The sequence below is a fragment of the Garra rufa genome, unplaced genomic scaffold, assembly GCF_049309525.1.
Source record: "Garra rufa unplaced genomic scaffold, GarRuf1.0 hap1_unplaced_066, whole genome shotgun sequence".
NCBI lineage: Eukaryota > Metazoa > Chordata > Actinopteri > Cypriniformes > Cyprinidae > Garra > Garra rufa.
In genome coordinates, this window is record NW_027394341.1 from 7,426 (window position 1) to 30,740 (window position 23,315).

A 23,315-nucleotide genomic window follows, 5' to 3' on the forward strand; every position below is an offset into this window, starting at 1 on the left:
CCCTTTATCCAGGGATTAGTTCCCATCTGCTTAATGGGATGTGATGAATTATCAGGCCTATCATTCAGGTTGTTTGGTTGACAGAACGGAGAGAACATTTCAAAACAGTTGATGCTACTCAACTAGGGTCATTTCTAGTCAGTTATCATTCACAACTTGATGAAAGTGTGATATTATATTAGTTGTATTTTCTAGTATACCTCTTGGCATAAATATGACATGTCAACACAATGCAGTTGTTCATAACTTTATGACATTTAAACACCCTAGAAAGTATTTGGACACTTTTGGTTGTACTTAAATGAGATCATAATCATAAGATATAAAATATCAAGCCAAGTGTCATTTGCAAACAATTGATTCTACACCTGTTCAATACGTTTTTTCATTTTTGTTATACAATGCACAAAGTAATTCATACATGTTTAAGTGCAGCTCACCTGTTCAGATACTTTTTGAGGTCTGATTGATTTCCTACAGAATCAAAACGCTTTAGGTGTCAACTCCTACTTTATTGAAACTTCCATTGTTTCATATGTATCAGACATTTCATTTTATGTAATTTTTCTATTACATGAAGATTACATAATAAACTGGGTAAAAGGGCTGACTGTGTTGGTGATTCTGTAATCTTTTTAAGACGCTGTTGGACTGTAGATGTCTAGCAGTAGAAAACAAATCATTTATGGATCTGAAATTATTTTAATGATGACTTCTGTTTCTTTGGTCGAAACATATCCGTTTATTGATATACAGTAGTCAACATTTGAAGTGGATCAAAACCTTTCTTCAAGGGTGTCCTAAAAACAAAAACAACAGCTGTTCTTGTCTTAGGACAACTTTAATTAACTTTTTTTTGATCCACTTCAAATGTTGACTACTGTAGTTCACCCAAAAGTGAGCATTTGCTAAAAATGAACTAACTTAAAGGCCACACTGTAAAAAAAAAAAAAAAAAAAATAGTAAACTTAAAATAATTTGTTACCTTGCTGCCTTAAATTTTTAAGTTCAGTCAGCTCAAATAAGTTTAGTCAACTTGAAATGTTAAGTTGTACTAAGAGACAACTTAGATATTTGAGTCGACTTAAAAAAATTGGTTTGTTAAACTTAAAAGCTGGGTAAGTTACCTGGCTGCCTTAATATTTTAAGTATTTTGAATCAACTCAAATACCTAAGTTGTCACTTAGTACAACTTAACATTTTAAGTTGACTAAACTTTTTTGAGTTGACTGAATTTAAAATTATAAGGCAGCCAGGTAACATTTTATTATAGGTTGATTCAACAAATTGTTTTTACAGTGCATCCAAGATGTAGACAAGTTGGTATCTTCATCAAAACAGATTTGGAGAAATGTAGCATTATACCACTTGCTCACCAATGGATCCTCTGCAGTGAATGGGTGCCGTCAGAATGAGAGTCCAAACAGCTAAAAACATCACAATAGTCCACAAGTAATTCACACCACTCCAGTCCATCAGTTAACAATTGGTGAAGTGAAAAGCTGTGTTTGTAATAATAATAATAATAATAATAATAGTAGTAAGTCATTATAATGACTTTTTAACATTTTAACCATTGCTTTCTCCAGTGAAAAAGTGGCAAACAGAAGAGAAATATGCACAGATTAAACACAGGCCATGATGTTTACAAGTGAAAACAGTCCAAACTCGGATCTAAGCAAATAAGTGGGTGGATCTTGATGTGATAAGACAACAGAAGATGGACTTTTTCACTGGAGGGAGTGTTATTCTGGATCATGGACTTGGCCAGAAAATTAAAGATAAAATGCTTTAACAATAGATTTTTTTTTTTTAATTAAGCTTTTTACTTCACAAGACTTTAACTGTTGGACTGGAGTGGTATGGATTGCTTGTGGTGTTTTTATCAGCTGTTTGGACTATAATTTTGACGGCACCCATTCACTACAGAGGATCCACTGGTGAACACATGATGCTCGATTTCTCCAAATCTGTTACGATGAAGAAACCAACTCATTTATATCTACATCTTGTTTTTTCAAAACCGATTTGGATTGGAGAAATGTAACATTTCATCACTTGCTCATCACTTTATCCTCTGGAGTGAATGGGTGTCGTCAGAATGCGAGTCCAAACAGCTGATAAAAACATCACAATAATCCACAAGTAGTCCACACAACTCCAGTCCATCAATGAACGAATTGTGAAGCCATGGACTGGAGTGGTATGGATTGCTTGTGGTGTTTTTATCAGCTGTTTGGACTCTAATTCTGACGGCACCCATTCACTCCAGAGGATCCATTGGTGATTAAGTCATGCTAAATTTCTCCAAATCTATTTTGATGAATAAACAAACTTGTTTACATCTTGAACATTATCAGCACATTGTCATTCTTGGGTGAATTATGCCTAACATAAAAAATGAATACAAAAGAGTACTGACAATTTTGTGATGAATATGATAAATACACAGCACAATGACATTTCATTGATGAATATCCATGAGATTTCAGTGAACTAACAACAGCTAAAGTCACAGCCTGTGAAATCATATTGAGATGTTTTAATATTTAATCAATATATAAAAGAGTAATGATGCTCTAAACTAAAAGTGTCTATGTTAAGGGCTATGTTTCACATTTCTAGTAAACCATTTGGTTGGTTCGGACCAAACATTTGCATGCTTTAATTTATTTCAGGAATGGAGGAAAATGAGTCATTTGTTTTCATTCTTTGGCTGTGAATGCATGATACCATTAAAAATTGCTATTTTTTACTTTAGCGCTGTCCGTGTATGCGCATAAATAAGGAAAGACTTTGGATGAATCACTGCTAACATTCAATTGATTAAAAATATCCTTGAACTGCCACAGCACCCTTCAACACTGTCAGCTGGGGAACTGTCAACCTGCAGGCCATGGACTGGTCTTTTTGTTTCAGCATTAGAAAATATTAATCATTTTGTACATATCGGGTGTATTGGATTTTAGAAATACCTAATCTAATACATGACAAATGCCATTTATGTAGGCTTTGGACATGCATGTTTTCTCATCATACTGTATGTTTATTATTGAATAACTGAGTTTGTGCCATAATTTTGTGGCTGTACAGGATGATAATAAAAGCAGAGGTCTAAACTATTCAACTCGAGCTCGTTTCTGTTGTCAGGGACCTGAATGAGTTTGTAACAGTTCATTTCAGTTTTAAGTCGTTTCTTAAACATATGTAAAATACTGGTACATATGATTTATAACACTTTTATTCTCTTGCTGTGGTTTGTAAAACAACTTTAGAATGTTATTTCTTTAAAAAAGCAATTACAAACCATATGGAAATGTAACTTTAGTAGAATGATTTACTGTTTACTGCATTGCTGATCATTTGCCATGAACTCTGGATCAGAATAAACAACTACTTCACATCAAAATGAACCTCAGCAACCTTTCAGCTTTATCTGGTCAGATGATCATGTTTATCAAAACTGCGATGGAAAAAAACAAGAGCGTGTTGCACTGAGACACAGATATTTGTGTGTTTCATCAAATAAGCCCTCTAGAATTTGTTATGAGCATGGTGCTGTAATTAGGCAAGTTTTTGAAAGTTTGAGTGTGAAAAAAGTGTAGTTTGGCCACAGTTTATCCCGAGGTACGATACTGTAGATGCTCAATGTGTTATTTATAGCTATAAAATTACACTTCCAAGCTGAATAGGCTTTCATGTTTCAAACTCATATAGTCAATGAGTGTGTAATGCTGTCAGCATTAAGCAATACCATTTTTTCTTCATCAAAACAGATAAAGAAATGTTGCATTTTGTCACTTGCTCACCACTGGATCCTCTAGAGTGAATGGGTGCCGTCAGAATGCGAGTCCAAACGGCTGATAAAAACATCACAATAATCCACAAGTAGTCCACCACTCCAGTCCATTAATTAACAACTTGTGAAGCCATGGACTGGAGTGGTACGGATTACTTGTGGTGTTTTTATCAGCTGTTTGGACTCTCATTCTGACGGCACCCATTCACTGCAGAGGATCCATTGATGAACAAGTGATGCTAAACTTCCACAAGTAATCCACACCACTCCAGTCCATCAACTAACATCTTGTGAAGACGAAGAAATCCATCATGAAGACATTTTTACTTCAAATGTTGCTTCCAGCTAAAACATGAGGATGCTGTCGGACTGTCTAGCAGTAGAAAACAAATCATTTATGGATCTGAAATTATTTTAATGATGACACACGGAGAATGTGTCTTTGGTTGAACATATCAGTTTATCAATATAGTTCACCCAAAAGTAAGCATTTGCTAAAAATGTACTAACCTAAAGGCCACACTTTCAAAAAAAAAAAAAAAAACGCAATTTGTTGAGTAAACTTAAAATAATTTGCTACCTCGCTGGCTTAAAATTTTAAGTTCAGTCAGCTCAAATAAGTTTAGTCAACTTGAAATGTTAAGTTGTATTAAGAGACAACTTAGATATTTGAGTTGCCTTAACAAGAAATTGGTTGGTTAAACTCAAAAGCTGGGTAAATTACCTAAGTTGTCACTTAGTACAACTTAACATTTTAAGATGACTAAACTTTTTTGAGTTGACTGAACTTCAAATTATAAGGCAGCCAGGTATCAAATTATTTTAAGTTGATTCAACAAATTGTTTTTTTACAGTGCCTCCAAGATGTAGATGAGTTTGTTTCTTCATCAAAACAGATTTGGAGAAATGTAGCATTATACCACTTGCTCACCAATCTTGTGAAGACGAACAAATCCATCATGAAGACATTTTTTCTTCAAATGTTGCTTCCAGCAAAAAACATAAGTCCTTTATCCATGATATTGTTTCTGAAGTGGAAAAGCCATCTTGTTTGAATCAGGAAAAAATATGCACAGATCAAACAGTTTACAAGGGATAACAGATTAAAACATTTCTTAACAAATCCATCAGTGGATTTTGATGTGAGAAGACAAAAATGGACTGGAGAAAGCATTTTTATAGACTGTTGCGATGTTAAAATGCCTTAATAATGGTTTTGTTTCTTACAAAGACATACGTTTTTGTTTCACAAGATGTTAAGTGATGGATTTGAGTGGTGTGGATTACTTCTGGATTATTGTGATGTTTTTATCAGCTGTTTGGACTCTCATATTGACGGCAGAGGATCCGCTGGTGAGCAAGTGATGTAATGCTGCCTTTCTCAAAATCTGTTCAGATGAAGATGCAAATTTTCATTTTTGGGTGAACTATTTTTTTTAACACTTAAGAACAGACTTAAAAGTACACTAACTCATTTTCATTGCATATATCTATGTCTATCATATTTGATTATGATAAAGTTGAAAGGCTATCAAAAAAAAAAAAATGGATGAGAAGTATTTGATCCAGGGTTAAGTAATAATAATAATAATAATTTTTATTTATATAGCGCCTTTCCAGAGCTCAAGGACACTTTACAATGCATGTAACAAAGACGAGAAAATACGAACATACATTGAAAGAAACAACAATCAGTAGAGAAGCATTAGGTTAACAAACGTATGAGAAGTCAAATAAAACAAACTGGAAATACTGGAAATAAGTGTGTGGAGAATGTAGAGAATGATTTTCTTATTGCATGTAAAGTAATACAACATCTGTCAAACCAAATCACTGTACATCTGTTACATTAATGAACCTAAATGACCATTTTTTGAAATGGCAAATAAAAATGCTTTATAAAAAGGTTTAAATGTTGACATTCTTGTGAAGCCCTAACAAGACTATAATCATTCAAGCACTAAAAAAGGGAGTGTCAGCAGATGGACGTCTCATAACTTTGCCTTCAAACTCTTGTTTTGACAGTAAAGCTCCCACTGATTTCCAAAAATGTATTAGGCAAGGTTATGACTGAATTTCATGAGCAAATGCTGACGTGGGACTTGCTCACCGAAGCCCACTCACGTTTATATATATCATGCTCCTATGAGACTGTAAGGATCTGATGATGACAGGTTTTGTGTTGGTTACTTCATATGCTTGTCCTACTTCTCAAACTTTCTTTTGAGCAATTATCTGTTATAAAAGCTTATGATACACTCTTAAAAATAAAGGTGCTTTAAAAGGTTCTTCAAGTGATGCCATAGAAGAACCATTTTTGGTTCCATAAAGAACCATTCAGTCAAAGGTTGTTTAAAGAACCATCTCTTTCTTACCTTTTTTTTTATTTTGAAGATCCTTCTTTCGCCACAAAGAACCTTTTGTGAAACAGAAAGGTTCTTCAGATGTTTAAGGTTCTTTATGGAACCATTTAGACGAAAAAGGATCTTCCATGGCATCGTGAAGCACCTTTATTTTTAAGAGTGTACTTAACAAACTTTGCAAAAAAATAAAAACAAACTGCTGTTAGACTGCCATTTCATATGTCAGGCTTTAAGGGTTAAGGGGAGACACTGCAGGCAAAAATACTGCTTTTTCATGCATCTGTCAAGTTTGAGATTTTGAGCTTTTTGGTTTAAGTGTTTTTTCAGACTAGTGGAAAGAAAACATCCAAAAGACACTGTTAAGTGTTTCTTTTATAGCACTTTATTTGTGTCAATAGATTTCAATTACAATACATATTTTTAAAGGCCGTTTTCTCAAAATGAGTTTTTGTCTCCTACACTGAGCCATAAATCTCCACTTCAGTAGCACTTACACACACCAAAATTAAAATTTTTATTCCAGTCTATATTCTGAAGGTTTTTACAAAGGGATTTTTTCATATATAATTTGCTTGATTTTATACATTTTTCCCCCAAAAAATGGTAAAAAAAAAAGATTTTCTATCTGTTCTAAGTTTTTTCTGAATTATGGAGTGACAAAATGAGATACCCAAAATCCCCTCTGTAAAAACTTTTGACTCTAATATGTCAAAAAAATTAAACAAAAATTTTGAAACTGACTTCATCCAGTGTTTAGATTTTTGTTCTAGAAATGTATGCAAATTAGTGCATATTTCATTAAATAATGCCTCATTTGCATATTTAAACATAACATTTTAGAAAACTTGTAATACAAAAAAATTTGCAATGTAATCAATCAACTGGGTAAGTAAGGTCATAACTATTAGTTAATTTCTTTTTACCCTATTCACCTGCAGTGTCTCACCTTAAAGAGCGAATATCCTTCTTAAGTAACTACAGTTCCAAATCCAGTCTCCTGAAGAGGCAACTAACTAGTTAAAGTTTGCACATAAGAAACAGCTTGATTGCAGTAAGAAGCGTAGTCCAATCTGAATATTTGAACACAAATAGAGCAGGAAAGTGGCCAAGCATAAAATATTGCTCCTGCATGTGAATTGCAAATTTTATTCATTCCAAAGCAGTTGAAAAAACAACAAATTGTTGAACAGACAAAGGTTATGTGGGCTGCTAATAAATTGCATGTCAAAAATGTTTTCTTTCACATCAAGCCCCATAAATTACTGGAGCAAGGATTGAAAGACAAATTGGAAGAGTAACGAAAGCCAATAATATGATTGTGGAGAAACTAATCCATTAAGACCTCAGGGACCGAGAGAGAGTCTCATAAGGGACCTGGAAGCTCTATCTATTGAAATGGAAATTAGGGGAGATACCAAAATGTGTCATGTCATTTTAACCGAGAAAAGCAGAAAGCGTTTTACTTCTACCTCTTCATTTGTGTGTTCTGCTGTGGTTTAACCTGTGGTGATTTATTATGACATGTGTAAGACAATTTTCTATTACATGAATCATGAAAAAATATGGCTTTTTTGCATCTCGGCTGGTAAAAGTCTACTTAGAATATAGATCATTCAAACTATATCTTCTATAACCTATCCTCCTCATGTAAGCAGTCCTGATAAAACACTGTGAATGTAAGTGCTTTAAGACAGATTCATTCTCTTTCAGTCAGAAATTTCATTTGTTTTATCACTGGTGGCTGTTCATAAAAATTTCTATTCTTAATATATCTGTTCATTTAAATGCAAAAACCCTCATCTGATTTTATAACCATAATACCATAACCATAATATTCTGACTCATTCTTATACAATATATTATGCAAATGTCAGACAATTTTACAATTAATTCAACATCCAAAATTGAAACAATCTAACAAACTTAGGCAGAATACTGGATGCATTTAATGTAAATTGCTGCACCATACTTGATCTTTAGCCACATGAAATATATGTTGTATAAAATGGATCAGAGAGGCTATTAACTATTTAAATGCAGTGTGAAGTTTAAAGGAATATTTCGGGCAAAAAATACAAATTTGGGGAAATATTTGCAGTGAATGGGTGCCGTCAGAATGAAAACATAAAAACATCACAATAATCCACAAGTAATCCACACCACTCCAGTCCATCAATTAACATCTTGCATGTGAAGCTGAGTGCCAGTATAACCCATTCCGGTCAGCAGGTAAATAACCATATCTTTTAGGATTTGCAGATCCGCAGCATAACGCAGTGCAAACTCTGAGCTTCCTCTTTAGAAACGCTTCTGATCCTGGAAAAAGCTGAAGGCATTACCTGCCTGGTGAAGGTTTACTGGCTTTACCTTAAGAGCAGAGAAAACGATTCAATGAGAGAATGCGATTCAAATTTCGTACAAAGGAGAATTCCATGGATTAATGTAGGATTTGTTGCATCATTCAGAACTATTTCAAATGCGCTTGGGATATAAAGCATTTGATATTGATTATGGCACTGGCATCTCAATGAAGTGGATTGCAATTGAGTTGTTTGAGTGAACGATTCAGTGACTCATTTTTAAGTTAACACAGTAAGCTAATTATTTACATTATACTTACATTTATAATGGGATTCATAAAAGCAAATAAATAATAATTTAGCCATGCACACCAATAAATTTGGGAGAACAAAGAAGAGTTTTTTCATTTATAAATTAAAGTCTTATATAATCCCAGCAAATCTAGACCTGTTTAGCAATAACCAAAAATCAATAGGATATCAGGTAAAGATCATGTTCCATGAAACTATTTTGTAAATTTCCTGCCATAAATATATCAAAAATTAATTTTTGATTAGTAATATGCATTGCTGAGAACTTTATTTGGACATCTTTAAAAATGATTTTTTTGCACCCTTAGATTCAAGATTTTCAAATAGTTTAAATAAATCTCAACCAAATTTAGCCTTATGCTAACAAACCATACATCAATAGAAAGCTTACTTATTTAGTTTTTTTTTTTAAAGAAAAAAATTATTTTTGAAAAAATGAAAATTGAAAATGGTTACAAACATTATTTTAATTACATAAAATAGGGTTGTCTTCATGCACTTACATTAAAATAAATATTACATTAATTGTGCTTTTTGTCATCCAACAACATCCCAAATACAATAGTTTTTTTTTTTCTAGAAATTATCATGTTGTATTTGGAACGCATATGCATAAAAGAAGAGGAGTCATATCTAGTGAAACAATCTGTTATTTTCTATAGCTATAAAAAAAGTACTTTTGCAGCGATGTATGACCATTTTGAAGTTGGAGGAGAAAATGAGATGGGAGTTTTTTTGTTTGTTTTTTTTTTTTAAGAAATTAACAATCGTTTTCACTAGATAAGACCGTTTTTCCTCGGCTGGGATGGTTTAGCCCTTTGAAGCTGCATTTAAACTGCATTTTGGAAGTTCAAACTCGTGGGCACCATTGAAGTCCACTATATGGAGAACATTTCTGAAATGTTTTCCTCAAAAAACATAATTTCTTCAGGACTGAAGAAAGAAAGACATGACATCTTGGATGACAAGGAGGTGAGTAAATTATCTGCAAATTTTGTTCTGGAAGTGAACTATTCCTAATTCCGCGGGGACTTGGCAACACTGGCACAAATAGTACAGCCGCGCATGCGCACAAAAACTTCACCGCTACCGCGCGCGACTTCATCAATGAAATATTTTCACAACTGAAAAGCTCTAAGGCATTTCGTAGTGCTGAGTTGGTAACGTCGCTGTTTATGAAGCAGTTAAACGTAAAGTTTCGCTATTACTGGAGATGTTGCTGCCAAAACACTGTTGAGAGATGCACGAACTCAGGTAAGGTTAATTCACACACAATTCACACAACTAACGTTACAATTGATCTCTCTTTCTAATAACTACATTAGTCTACTTTGTATATCCGTTATATTAGCTCTAAAATGACGATTTGTTATTAGCAGCTTGAAATGGGGCATAGGATGAGATAAATTAGTTCTTTACACAAGAGTGTTTTAAGGACAAAAGCCTGTCAAATATCTTAAAAATAAAACTTGAATAATGTCTTGAGGTGTGGTAACCCTAATATAACGAAATAACTGACAGTCCATTGAATTATTAAAAAAATAAAGCATACTTCTAATGCTAGAAAATATCCCTTAGTTAATTGTTACTTAATTTAAACAAATTTATTCAATAAGAGGTAAATCCCGCCCATATAATGATGTTATTAAGTTGCTCAGCCAATCAAAATTGAAGACCAAAACTAAGCGTTTTATAAATATATATTTAATATAATGTATTAGTTTATGAAATTGTTAATGGAAAAGGTTGCATTTCATTAGAACTATAACACAGAAACAAATCCTAGTGAGTTTTGCAGCCTACCTAGAAGTAATGAACAGCTGCAAAATTAATAGTACGAAGTAAAAATTTATCTTTTTTTTTTTTGTTATTTAAAAATCAACTTAAAAATTTCAAAAAGTGTTTTCATAACAAAAAGTAAAAACTATGAAATAAAAAGTCATACTTGTGTCTATTTAGATATTTTCAGAAGAAAAATTATGGCATAAAAAGTAAAAATTATGAGATTAGTAAAAATTAATTAAAAAAAAAATCCTAAATCCTTTTTTTAAATTTCAAAAGTCTGTTTCAAAAAGTGTTTATGACATAAAATGTAAAAACTATTAAATAAAAAGTCAAACCTATGTCAATTTAGACTTTTTCAGAAGTCAAAATTATAACACACTATGTTAAAATTATTAGAAAAAATATGGCATAAAAAGTAAAAAATTATGACATTGGTAAAAATTGATTTAAAAAATCCTATTTAAAAAAGTGTTTCCATAACAAAAAGTAAAAACTATTAAATAAAAAGTCATACTAATGTCAATTTAGACTTTTTCAGAAGTCAAAATTATAACATACTATGTTGAAATTATTTATAAAATTATTACATAAAAAGTAAAAATTATGAGATTAGTAAAAATTGATTAAAAAAAATCCAAAATCTCTTTTTTATTCCAAACATTTATTTAAAAAAGTGTTTCCATAACAAGAAGTAAAAACTATTAAATAAAAAGGCATACTTATATCAATTTAGACTTCTTCAGAAGTAAAAATTATAACATACTATGTTAATTTTATTAGAAACATTATGCCATAAAAAGTAAAAATTATGAGATTAGTAAAAGTTGATTAAAAAATCCAATTTTTTTTTTTATTCCAAAAGTCTATTTCAAAAAGTGTTTATGACATAAAATGTAAAAACTATTAAATAGAAAGTCACACTTTTTAGACTTTTTCAGAAGTCAAAATTATAACTTACTATGTTAAAATTATTAGAATTAGTAAAAATAATGAGATTAGTAAAAATTTATTTTAAAAAATCCAAAATCTTTTTTTCGTTCCAAAAGTCTATTTCTAAGTGTTTATGAAATAAAATGTAAAAACTATTAAATAAAAAGTCATACTTGTGTAAATTCTGACTTTTGTATTAGTTTATAAATTGTTAATGTTATATGAAATAATATGAAATAAAAAGTCATACTTATTTCGCTTTAGACTTTTTCAGATATCAAAACTATAACATACTGTTCAATTTATTAGAAAAATTATGACATTAGTAAAAATTGATTTAAAACAAAATCCCAAATCTTTTTTTATTCCAAAAATCTATTTCAAAAAGTGTTTTCATAACAAAAAGTAAAAACAATTAAATTAAATTATGAGATTAGTAAAAATAGAAAAAAATCATCCAAATGTTGTTTTTTTTTAAATTTCAAAAATCTATTTCAAAAATTGTTTATGACATAAAATGTAAAAACTATTACATCAAAAATCATACTTATGTAAATTATGACTTTTGTATTAGTTTACAAAATTGTTAATGGAAAAGGTTGCATTTAATTACAACTGTAAAACAGAAATAAATCCCAGTGAGTTCAGACTTAATGAGCAGCTGCAAAATGAATAGTACTAAATGTATTTAAATCTTCAACCATAAACAAAAGGATGAAAATAATGGTGATGAGCCAAAGCCTGGAAACTGGACATCACAAGGGAAATGGACTCTGCTAAATGAAATGTAATTAAGGAGCAATCGAAAGACGCCCGCAGCAGCGTGTCATATGTAGGAAGTGGCAAAGTGAGACATCCTGGAGCCTGCTGGGGTGAATCAGCAGAGAAGGGTGAGGACAGCTGCCACCAGCCAGACTGGAGGCTCCTGAAGTGGGCACGGAGGACGCGCGTGCTGTGCAAGTCTGTCACAACGGAGAAAGATTAATGATGGGGCTGCACCTAATCTCACTTACCAGCTATTCCCTGCTGACTGGAGACTGCTCCAAGTCTACAGACTACCGCCGTTTGCTCCACCTCCAGTGACCCTCCTCCACAGCCATCCCAGAGAAATCACGACGTCAGCGTTTTAGTAAGAGCCAAAGAACAGGAAAGTTCTAAATAGAGTCTTGTCATCATGGTATGGCACAAATAATAACAAAGTTATTTAAACTGCCAAGTCTGTAACCAGAACTTCATAAGCTTCTGGGAAGTTTAGGATGCTCTTCTTATAATTCCCAAGGCAATAGTTTAGATATTGTATATGTGACCATGGATCACAAAACCAGTCATAAGTAGCAGGGGTATATTTGTAGCAATAGCCAAAAATACATTGTATGGGTCAAAATGATTTAGATTATTTTTTCGATTTTTCTTTTATGCCAAAAATCATTAGGATACTAAGTCAAGATCATGTTCCATGAAGATATTTTGTAAATTCCCTACCGTAAATATATCAAAACATAATTTTGGATTAGTAATAGTAATATGCAGAACTTCATTTGAACAACTTTGAAGGAGATTTTCTCAATATTTAGATTTTTTTGCACCCTCAGATTACAGTTTTTCAAATAGTTGTATCTCGGCCAAATATTGTCCTAAGCTTATTTATTCAGCTTTCAGATGATGTATAAATATCAGTTTTAAAAAATTGACCCTTATGACTGGTTTTGTGGACCATGGGTCACATATGTTTTTGACTACACATTACCCATTTGAAGAAAGAAAGAGGCCCAAAACAAAAGAAAACAAAAAATAAATAAATAAAAAAATAACTTTTTTTATTTCAGTTTTTCTTTGAGTGCGGGACTAAAACTAAAACTTAAAAAAAAAAAAAACACACATTTTGTTAATTGAAATAAAAATAAATTAATAGAGGAAAAACATAAAACTAGAAATGTAAATAAATGAAAACTAAATAAAAAATAGAAATTAATATAAAATATTAAACTAAACAAAAAAAAAAAACAAAGCACATACCTATGCGTTTGAACAAAAGATTAAGGTAAAAAAAATTAATCTTAACTATTTTATAGCGATTTTTTAATGTCAAAAATCATTAGGATATTAAGTACAGGTCATGTTCCAACATAAGTATATCAAAACTTAATTTTTGATTAGTAATATTAAAATTGTTTTTTTTTTTTTTGCACCCTCATATTCCAGATTTTCAAATATTGTCTTATCCTAACAAACCATACATCAATGCACAGCTTATTTATTCAGCTTTCAGATGTTGTAAAAAGGACTACACATTAAGAAAGAAAGAAAAAGGTCCAGGCCCAAAACAAAAAAACAAACAAAAAATCAGTTTTGTAACTCTTCTATTTCCATTTAGATTTTTCTTTCTCTCACATGCAGTGTGAGACTAAAACACTATTAAAGAGTATTGTTAATTGAAATGACAATATATGACAAACATAAAACTAGAAATGTAAATAGATGAAAGCTAAATAAAAATAGAAATAAATATATATATAAAAAATATTAAAGCACATAACTAAATTACTAAAACTTAAAATGTTTAAGCAAAAATGTTAAAATATTTTACATTTTAGTTTCGGTGTTAATCATGACATTTAAAAAATCACAATAAATTGTCAGTTGGCCTTTAGGTCAATTATACTTAATGAAACAATTTTATTTAAAAATACAATACATTTATTTCTATTAAAAAGGTAAACATAAAAAGAAATTCCGTATTAGACATAGTAATGCCATGCCTTGTTTCTTCTGAGCATGTGATGGCCTTTTCAGAAACTTAAAATACAAGGCATGCGTTTGAACAATAGTTTAAAATCAAAATATTTTTTTTTTACTATTTTACAGCTATTTTTCTTTTATGTCAAAAATCATTGGGATATTAAGTAAAGAACATGTTCCATGAACAGATTTGTAAATTTCCTACCGTAAATATATCAAAATGTAATTTTTGATTAGTAATATGCATTGCTAAGAACTTCATTTGGACAACTTTTTAAACTTAAAAAAAAAAAAACTTTTTTCTCAATATTTCGATTTTTTTCCCACCCTCAGATTCTAGATTTTCAAATATTGTCTTATCCTAACAAACCATACATCAATGCACAGCTTATTTATTCAGCTTCCAGATGATGTATAAATCTCAATTTAAACAAAAATAACCCTTATGCTGTTTTGTGGTCCAGGATCACATTTCTTTTGACTAAACATTACACATTTAAAGAAAGAAAGATCCATTGTTACTCCAGATTGTTACGCTTCTATTTTTATTTTTATTTCTCTCACATGCAGTGTGAGACTAAAGCTAAAAAAAAAAAAAAAAAATTTTGTTAATTGAAATAAAAATACAATAATAGAGGGAAAACATCAAACTATAAATATAAATAAATGAATGTTAAATAAAAATAGAAATTAATATACAATATAAATTAAAAATAAATGATTAAAGCACTTAACTTAATTACTGAAACTTAAGATTTTAAGCAAAAATGTTTAAAAAATTAGTTTCGGGGTTGATCATGACATTTAAAAAAAAGTAAATAAATTGTCATTTGGCTTTTCTTCTTATGGTTTTGTGGTCCAGGGTCATTTTTTTTTTTTTTTTTTTTTTACTACATATTAAGAAAGTAAGAAAGATCCAGGCCCAAAACTAACAAAAAAAAAAAAAAAAAAAAAAAAAATCAGTTTTGTGACTTTTCTATTTCAGTTTTTCTTTTTCCTCTCATATGCAGTGTCAGACTAAAACTAAAACTTAAAAAAAGTTTTGTTAATTGTAATAAACATAAATTTATAGATGAAAAACATAAAACTAGAAATGTAAATAAATAAAAACTAAATAAAAATAGAAAATATAAACAAACAAAAAAATAAAGCTTTTAGGTCAATCATACTTCATGAAACATTTTTATTTAAAAAATACAGTACATTTATTTCTATAGAAAAAGGTCAACATAAAAAAACGCCCATATTAGACATAGCAATGCCTTGTTTCCTTTGAGCATGTGATGCCCTCTGCTGGTCATTTCTGAAACTTGAGACACAAGTCATGCGTTTGAACAAGATTGTTAGGGTGAAAATGAAAAATGAAATCCAAAACAGTTTTTTTTTTTTTTTTTGGTCAAAATGGCAAAAGTCAATTACGGGACAACAAAAACAAGCTCTGCGAGATTTTGGAAACAGAAGAACATATTTCTTATGTTCTATAGAGAAGCTGCAGGCAGTAGTTATTTATGCTTATCAATGATACCTTGATCATTCAGGAACTCTTCAAGTAATATGAGAGCTGATCATCAAAACATTTTTGAACTATTTACAGCTTTTATTTCAAAATAATTAGAAATCTCATACGAAGCAACAATATCGAATGAACTATCCATCAAATGAGGGGAAATAATCCTGAACACATTAAAACTCTAGGAGTCTGCTCAGGAGTCATTAGGAAGTCCAAAAAGCTTGACGGTCCCTGCCTCTCGGTTGCTGTCGTATTTGCCCTCTTTATCGTCGCAGGCGTACGCTAGCAGCGGTCTCTTTGGATGCCACGCTACAGTGAAGGTTGGAGACTCACACTGAATCTCCCAGAGCTTCTCACCTACAGCAATAACACAACAACAAACGTCAGTCGGTACAACCCAATTCAAGCTATTATGATATTTCAAAATATCTGTTTACCTGTTTCAACTTCAGCAATGTCGATGAAATGATCCTCGGAGGCTGACGCCAGCATTTTACCATCGTGACTGAAACTAAGTGTCCGCACAGGCCAGTCTAGTCTGTAGTAGGATTTAAAATATAATGAAAATATTATTTAATGTGAAAACAAAGTTGAAAGTGACCAACACAAATAAATTAATTGATTTAAAATAAATAACTTATTACAGAATCTACTTACAGGTTAGATTAATTGCATATTTCTTCTGTTTCTTACAGTGCATACATAACAAACATATGTAATAACATTGTTAAATATATTAACATTTTTGAATTAGCTTGTATTTTTATTTTAGCTTTCAGAATTTTTGCCTTTTTTTGTATTTCTGTTTAGCTTTAATTTATTTCACAGTTATATTTCACTCACTTATTCGAGTGAGTTGCAAAGGCAATATTTAAAAAAAATATAAAAAATTAATTTAATAAATAAAAAAATAAACTTTTTTGTCTTATTCGTCTATTTCAAAGTGTTTCCATGGCATAAGTAAAAACTTTTTTTTTTTTAAAGTAAATATGATGAGAAGTAGTACAACTGTTTCCATGACAAAAAGTAAAAGCTATTAAATAAAGTCATACTTTTGTCCATTTTGACTGAAGTCAAAATTATGTTATACTATGTTAAAATTATTAGCAAATGTATGGCATAAAATGTTAAAATTATTAGTAAAAGCGTATTTAAACATTTTCTTAACTTCAAGTCAATAAAAAAAAAGTGTTTTTATGGCATAAAAACTTTCAAAAGTCAAAATTATAACATACCATGGTAAAATTATTAGAACAATTGACAAAAAGTAGAAATCATGAGACAAGAAAAAAACTGATTTTTTTTATTCTAAAAGTTAATTTCAAAAAGTGTTCATGATCTAAAAAGTAAAAACTATTAAATAAAGTCATACTTATGTCAATTTAGACTTTTTCAGAAATTATAACATACCATATTAAAATTATTAGAAAAATTATAGCATAAAAGTACAAATTCTAAGTATTAAACCTTATTTGAAAACCCAAACAAATCTTTTTTTTTATTATTTCAAAAGTATTTTTTTTTAATGCTTATGACATAAAACACCAGATAAAATGCTAAAAAAAGTCATATGTTAATAAATTCAGAAGTCAAAATCATAATTATGAGATAAGTAGTCAAAATTATGACAAAGTAATGGTTTTGTGGTCCAGGGTCACATATGGCAAACAATATAATAATTCTGAAATAAAAAGCCATAATTATAAAATTAAATTCTTCATTTCAAAAAGTCTTTATGACATGAAATGAAACGCTATGAGATAAAGTCAAAACGATGACATAGCAAGATTGTGAGGTAAAAAGTCAAAATTTTGTGATGTTGAACTAACCTGGAAAAGCAGCGCACACACACCAGCTCCTCCACGTTCCACAGGCTGACCAGCGCATCTGCACTTCCTGTGGCAAAATACTTGCCCGTGGGATCAAATTTAATGCAGATGCAGTTGGATGGATGAGCATTAATTGACTGTATGAGCTTGAGATCAGGATAACTGAAACAAAGACATAACCATGTCATTTGATTTCATGAAATCACCCAAATATTCTGCACAGCCTCTTCCAACTACAACCAAACATACCTTAATATATTAATACAGCCATTTCCGTTTGTCAGGAAAAACATGTCGTTATCATTATTCCAGGAGATCTCATTGACCTCGAACTTAAACTGCTCCTCGGCCCGGGGACGGTGCGTCTTGGCATCAATAAAAGTCACAACATCATCCTTGTTGCCTACAGCAATGGTCTGACCATCAGGACTCCAACAGATGTTGATGTTCTCCCCTAGAAGTTGTCAGAGAAAATCCCACACATGAATAACCCTCCTAATAACAACAGATATGACAGATTTAGACAGGTTTAGCGCTTCACCTTTGGTGCTGACCGTGGCCATGCATTTGGTGGTCCGTACGTCCCAGATGCGGATGGTCTTGTCTCCTGATGCGGTGACAAACAGATCAGGGTTGGTGGGATGCCAGCACAGCTGATCCACACTGTCTCCATGCCCTCGGTAGTTGTTTTCCTTCACCTGATACATTCAATATTGAGTCAAAAATGAGCAAGATGATAAGGGCACAAAACATAATAATTGCATATAACCTAAACTTACAGTACAGTCGTGGCCAAAAGTTTTGAGAATGACACAAATATTAGTTTTCACAAAGTTTGCTGCTAAACTGATTTTAGGTTGTTTCTGTGATGTACTGAAATATAATTACAAGCACTTCATACGTTTCAAAGGCTTTTATCGACAATTACATGACATTTATGCAAAGAGTCAGTATTTGCAGTGTTGGCCCTTCTTTTTCAGGACCTCTGCAATTGGACTGGGCATGCTCTCAATCAACTTCTGGGCCAAATCCTGACTGATAGCAACCCATTCTTTCATAATCACTTCTTGGAGTTTGTCAGAATTAGTGGGTTTTTGTTTGTCCACCCGCCTCTTGAGGATTGACCACAAGTTCTCAATGGGATTAAGATCTGGGGAGTTTCCAGGCCATGGACCCAAAATTTCAACGTTTTGGTCCCCGAGCCACTTAGTTATCACTTTTGCCTTATGGCACGGTGCTCCATCGTGCTGGAAAATGCATTATTCTTCACCAAACTGTTGTTGGATTGTTGGAAGAAGTTGCTGTTGGAGGGTGTTTTGGTACCATTCTTTATTCATGGCTGTGTTTTTGGGCAAAATTGTGAGTGAGCCCACTCCCTTGGATGAGAAGCAACCCCACACATGAATGGTCTCAGGATGCTTTACTGTTGGCATGACACAGGACTGATGGTAGCGCTCACCTTTTCTTCTCCAGACAAGCCTTTTTCCAGATGCCCCAAACAATCGGAAAGAGGCTTCATCGGAGAATATGACTTTGCCCCAGTCCTCAGCAGTCCATTCGCCATACTTTTTGCAGAAGATCAATCTGTCCCTGATGTTTTTTTTTTGGAGAGAAGTGGCTTCTTTGCTGCCCTTCTTGACACCAGGCCATCTTCCAAAAGTCTTGGCCTCACTGTGCGTGCAGATGCGCTCACACCTGCCTGCTGCCATTCCTGAGCAAGCTCTGCACTGGTGGCACTCCGATCCCGCAGCTGAATCCTCTTTAGGAGACAATCCTGGCGCTTGCTGGACTTTCTTGGATGCCTTGAAGCCTTCTTAATGCAGTGGAAAGTTTTTTCGGGATTAAGTTAATTTTCATGGCAAAGAAGGACTATGCAATTCATCTGATCACTCTTCATAACATTCTGGAGTATAAGCAAATTGCTATTATAAAAACTTAAGCAGCAACTTTTCCAATTTTCAATATTTATGTAATTTTGGCCACGACTGTAGTTACAGCTATCATGGTAACACTTAAAATTAGGGCTGTTACTATCTATTGTTTTGGTAATTGAGTAATCTGTCAATTATTCTAATGGTTGATCGAGTAAACGGATTATTATACATTTTTTTTGTAATAATAAAATAGACCTAAGTTAACAATAGCCTTTAAAATGACTTGAGTACATATATAATAGCAACAAGGCAATAATAATTAGTTCAAATAAATTATCAAAAGCAAGTAGTCATGGGTTTTTTTAACAAAACTGTTCAAATACATAATGTATTATAAACAGTAAAGCTAATGTACATTATGCATTATAACAAATGGCTGCAGAGGGTGCCAACGGCCTGACGATTGTTTTTTAAACTTCTAAACCTTGTTTAATATTGACTCAAAAAACATTTAATTCAAATGTCCACTCAATCTTTAATATTTTACCATTTGTTTATGACAGAAATGCTGCAGGCACTGTAATTTGTTAATTTGTGGACATCAATAGACAGCGCAGTACAGATTGTGAAAGCAGACTGCAGTTTTTGTATTTCATTATAACAAAGTGTATAAACGATGTGAATAATAGATTCAGTATGCAGTAGTATTTAATTTATTGTTTAATTAAAATTTCATTTAATTTTAGTCACGAAAGATGACATACATTTAATTAAGTTAGAAAAATGGCATTACAAAGGTAAAAAAATAAATAAAAACTTCAAGGAGTCAAATATCGCTTTATAATGGGAAAGTTCATTTCTGTCATGTGATCAGAAGGTGTTCCTACGTTGTTGTTGTTTAACATAGGCCTACAACAATTCTTTGATTTGTCCATAATTGCAGGTGCCTGTCTTAATATCCAAGAAAGTTTAGAGAAAATATGACTTAAGTTTAATGTTATTATAGATTATAAAGGGTTTTATAATTAAATACAACCGAAAGGACATCTAAAATGACCATTATTAACCGCCCCTACACCCGAAGCTAGAGTCTCCCAGTGAATTTCGGCCATTTGAACGAAATAGCAAAAACAGTTTTAAAGCTCCCTGGTGACCCCATATTATTATTATTTTTACTATAGACTAAGTTTGTAAAAAAAAAAAAAAAAAAAAAACTGCAAGAACTAACTATAATTATCGAAATGTCGTTTTAATATACGATAATAGGCCTACCAATAATCCCCATACTGTATGATTCACTTGTATAATGTATATTGCAGATGATAACTCAAACCTTACCAGTCGGTCTTTTTCCAGGACGAACACGCTGGCGGTTTTGTCAAAGGATCCGGATGCCAGTCGTTTTCCATCGCAGCTCCAGGCTACCGAATGCACTTTAGCACTGTGAGCCGGGAACTCTCTGCTTTTATTGTTATTCCTAAAAACCTCCTGCATCTCCTGATAGTATGAGGACGCCATGCTTGCTGCTCCTTCGCCGTGTATTTAAGCTGCATCCTTACCCGTAAGTCACTGTCCGCCACCTGGAGTACGGGAGTGACATTACATACTGAAGTTATACCAATAGTCTTTGGTTATAAATAGAACTTGGTAACCCGCATCAGTCACAAAGGAAAAATAGAGCATGCTTTGATAAAAATAAATGAGATGAAAAGATTTATGGGATACCATATTATAATTAACCCTCTGGGCCTCCTCATTAAGGGGTCACACTCGCGGTCAAAAGTGACCGAAGCCTTAAAAATTAACTTTTTTTTTCTTCAGGAAAATCAATTAAATATATTTTTGTTCAATAATATTTTGTAATTATTATTTAGAATTTTGAGCATTTTTTATGAATCTATTCATGAATCTATTCATTTTTATGAATCTATGCATTTTTTAATGAGCAATTTTTTCCCAGTAGATTTATATTTTATATTATATTTTTTAATTAATTATGTATTTATTATTTTTCAATAAATACAACATTTCACATTAAAATAGAGTAAAAGCATTTAAAATCCATTTTTTTAAAGTGAAAATTGCACCATCTAGTGGCATAAAAAATAAAAACTTGTATAATGCCATGTAAACTCCTGTATCTCCCTATATACATATATACAGGGGCTTTGGGATTCCTATTGTTTTTTTTTCTTTTTATTGTTTCTTCATTTTATTAGGCTTTGCATTTAGAAATATATTCAGACATTCTAAAAGATAAATTTTGGCAAGGTTTAGACATTTTTTTGATTGGATAAATATCAGGTTTTGCATTTTTCTGCTTATTTCTGTGTGTCTCTGTGTGTGTCTGTGTGTGTATGTGCGCGCGTGTGTGTGCGTGTGTGTGTCAGTTCTGTACTTTTGTTATTTTAGAGTGTCAGTCCTTGCTTGCTGAACACTTCTTTTCAGCACAGTTGCTCATTTGTAGCTTGTATTACCAAAAGATTATCTGAATTATCACATTTTTTCGTATTTCCCATTCATTTCCTATGTCGGTCATTTTTGACCGCGAAGGAGCCAAGTGTGACTATTTTTTTTTTGACCCTTTAACATATCCGAATCATGTCACTGATTTTTTTTGTACTCACATAGCTAATGCAACAAAAGTCACCAAGTGTCATCTCATTCTGATGAAGCTACGATTTTTAAAAATTCAAAACATAAAATTTTTCGGTCAAAAATGACCGAAGAGGCCCAGAGGGTTAAGCTGAAATTACTATGTAAAAAGTAACAATTCTGATATATTTTTGATATAGTCTGATACATATTTTTGTGTGGTATTGGTTAAAGGACATGATGATGATGATAAAGTCAAAATTCTGACATAAAAAGTCAAATTTATTATGAGATACTATATTAAAAATAAAAACAAAAAGTCGAAATTTTGCCATCCTAAGTTAAATTATGAAATACTAATTCATAATTCTAAAATAAATTGACAGAATTATGAGATACTATTTTATAATTGAGAAATAACGCTGAAATTACTATGTAAAAGAAATTGAAAGAAAAGAAAGAAGTCAAAATTACAAAATAAAAAGCCTGATTTATATCAAAATGATGAGATACTATCTATTATGAAATAAAAAAAATCGAAATTTAGGCAGTCTACGTTAAAGACAGAATTGTCAGAATTCTGATACTTTTTTTTACTTTACAGAATTGTAACTTTTTTATTCTGACAGTTTTGACAAATTGTCAGAATTACGAGATACTAAATTATATTTAATTATATAATATTATATTATATTATCATTTTTACTTTTTCATAGTAATTTCAGCATTATCTATAATTTATAATAATTATAATAATCCTAATTTAATTTAGGGTGCCAGAATTTTCTCTTTTTATTTCACTATAGATACAGTATCTCATTATTTTTTTTAGTAAAGTCAAAAAAGGTCATAAAAAGTTGAATTTCTACTGAAATTATGAGATACTATATCTATTATGAAATAAGTCAAACTTTTGGCATACTACGTTAAATTATTACACTAATTCATCACTTTGACATAAACTGTCGGAATTATGAGATACTAAATTATAATTATGAGAGATAAAGCTGAAATTATATTTTTTAATAATTTTTACTTTTTCATAGTAATTTCAGTTTTATCTCTTTTTTAATAATCTAATTTAATTTAGAATGCCAAAATTTTAACTTTTTATTTCACTATAGATATAGTATGTCATAATATTTTAGTAAAGTCAAAATATCTATCTTTTAGCATCCTAGATTAAATTGACATAATAATTCAGCATTTTTTAATTGTATAAACTGTATCATAATTCTGAGATAAAGTCCAAATTACAACATAAAATCTACTATTTCTG

General features: G+C 31.4%; 1 protein-coding gene across 1 annotated transcript; it reads right to left on the bottom strand.

The window, feature by feature from the left end:
* Positions 1–15,394: 15,394 nt before the first annotated feature.
* On the bottom strand, positions 15,395–20,994 carry LOC141316020 (THO complex subunit 3-like). Its single transcript, XM_073832763.1, is given in 7 exon segments — positions 15,395–16,095; positions 16,176–16,276; positions 17,568–17,729; positions 17,817–18,021; positions 18,109–18,265; positions 20,780–20,964; positions 20,967–20,994. Coding segments are annotated over 7 exon segments (1,002 nt in total). The 3' UTR covers positions 15,395–15,931.
* Positions 20,995–23,315: the final 2,321 nt, after the last annotated feature.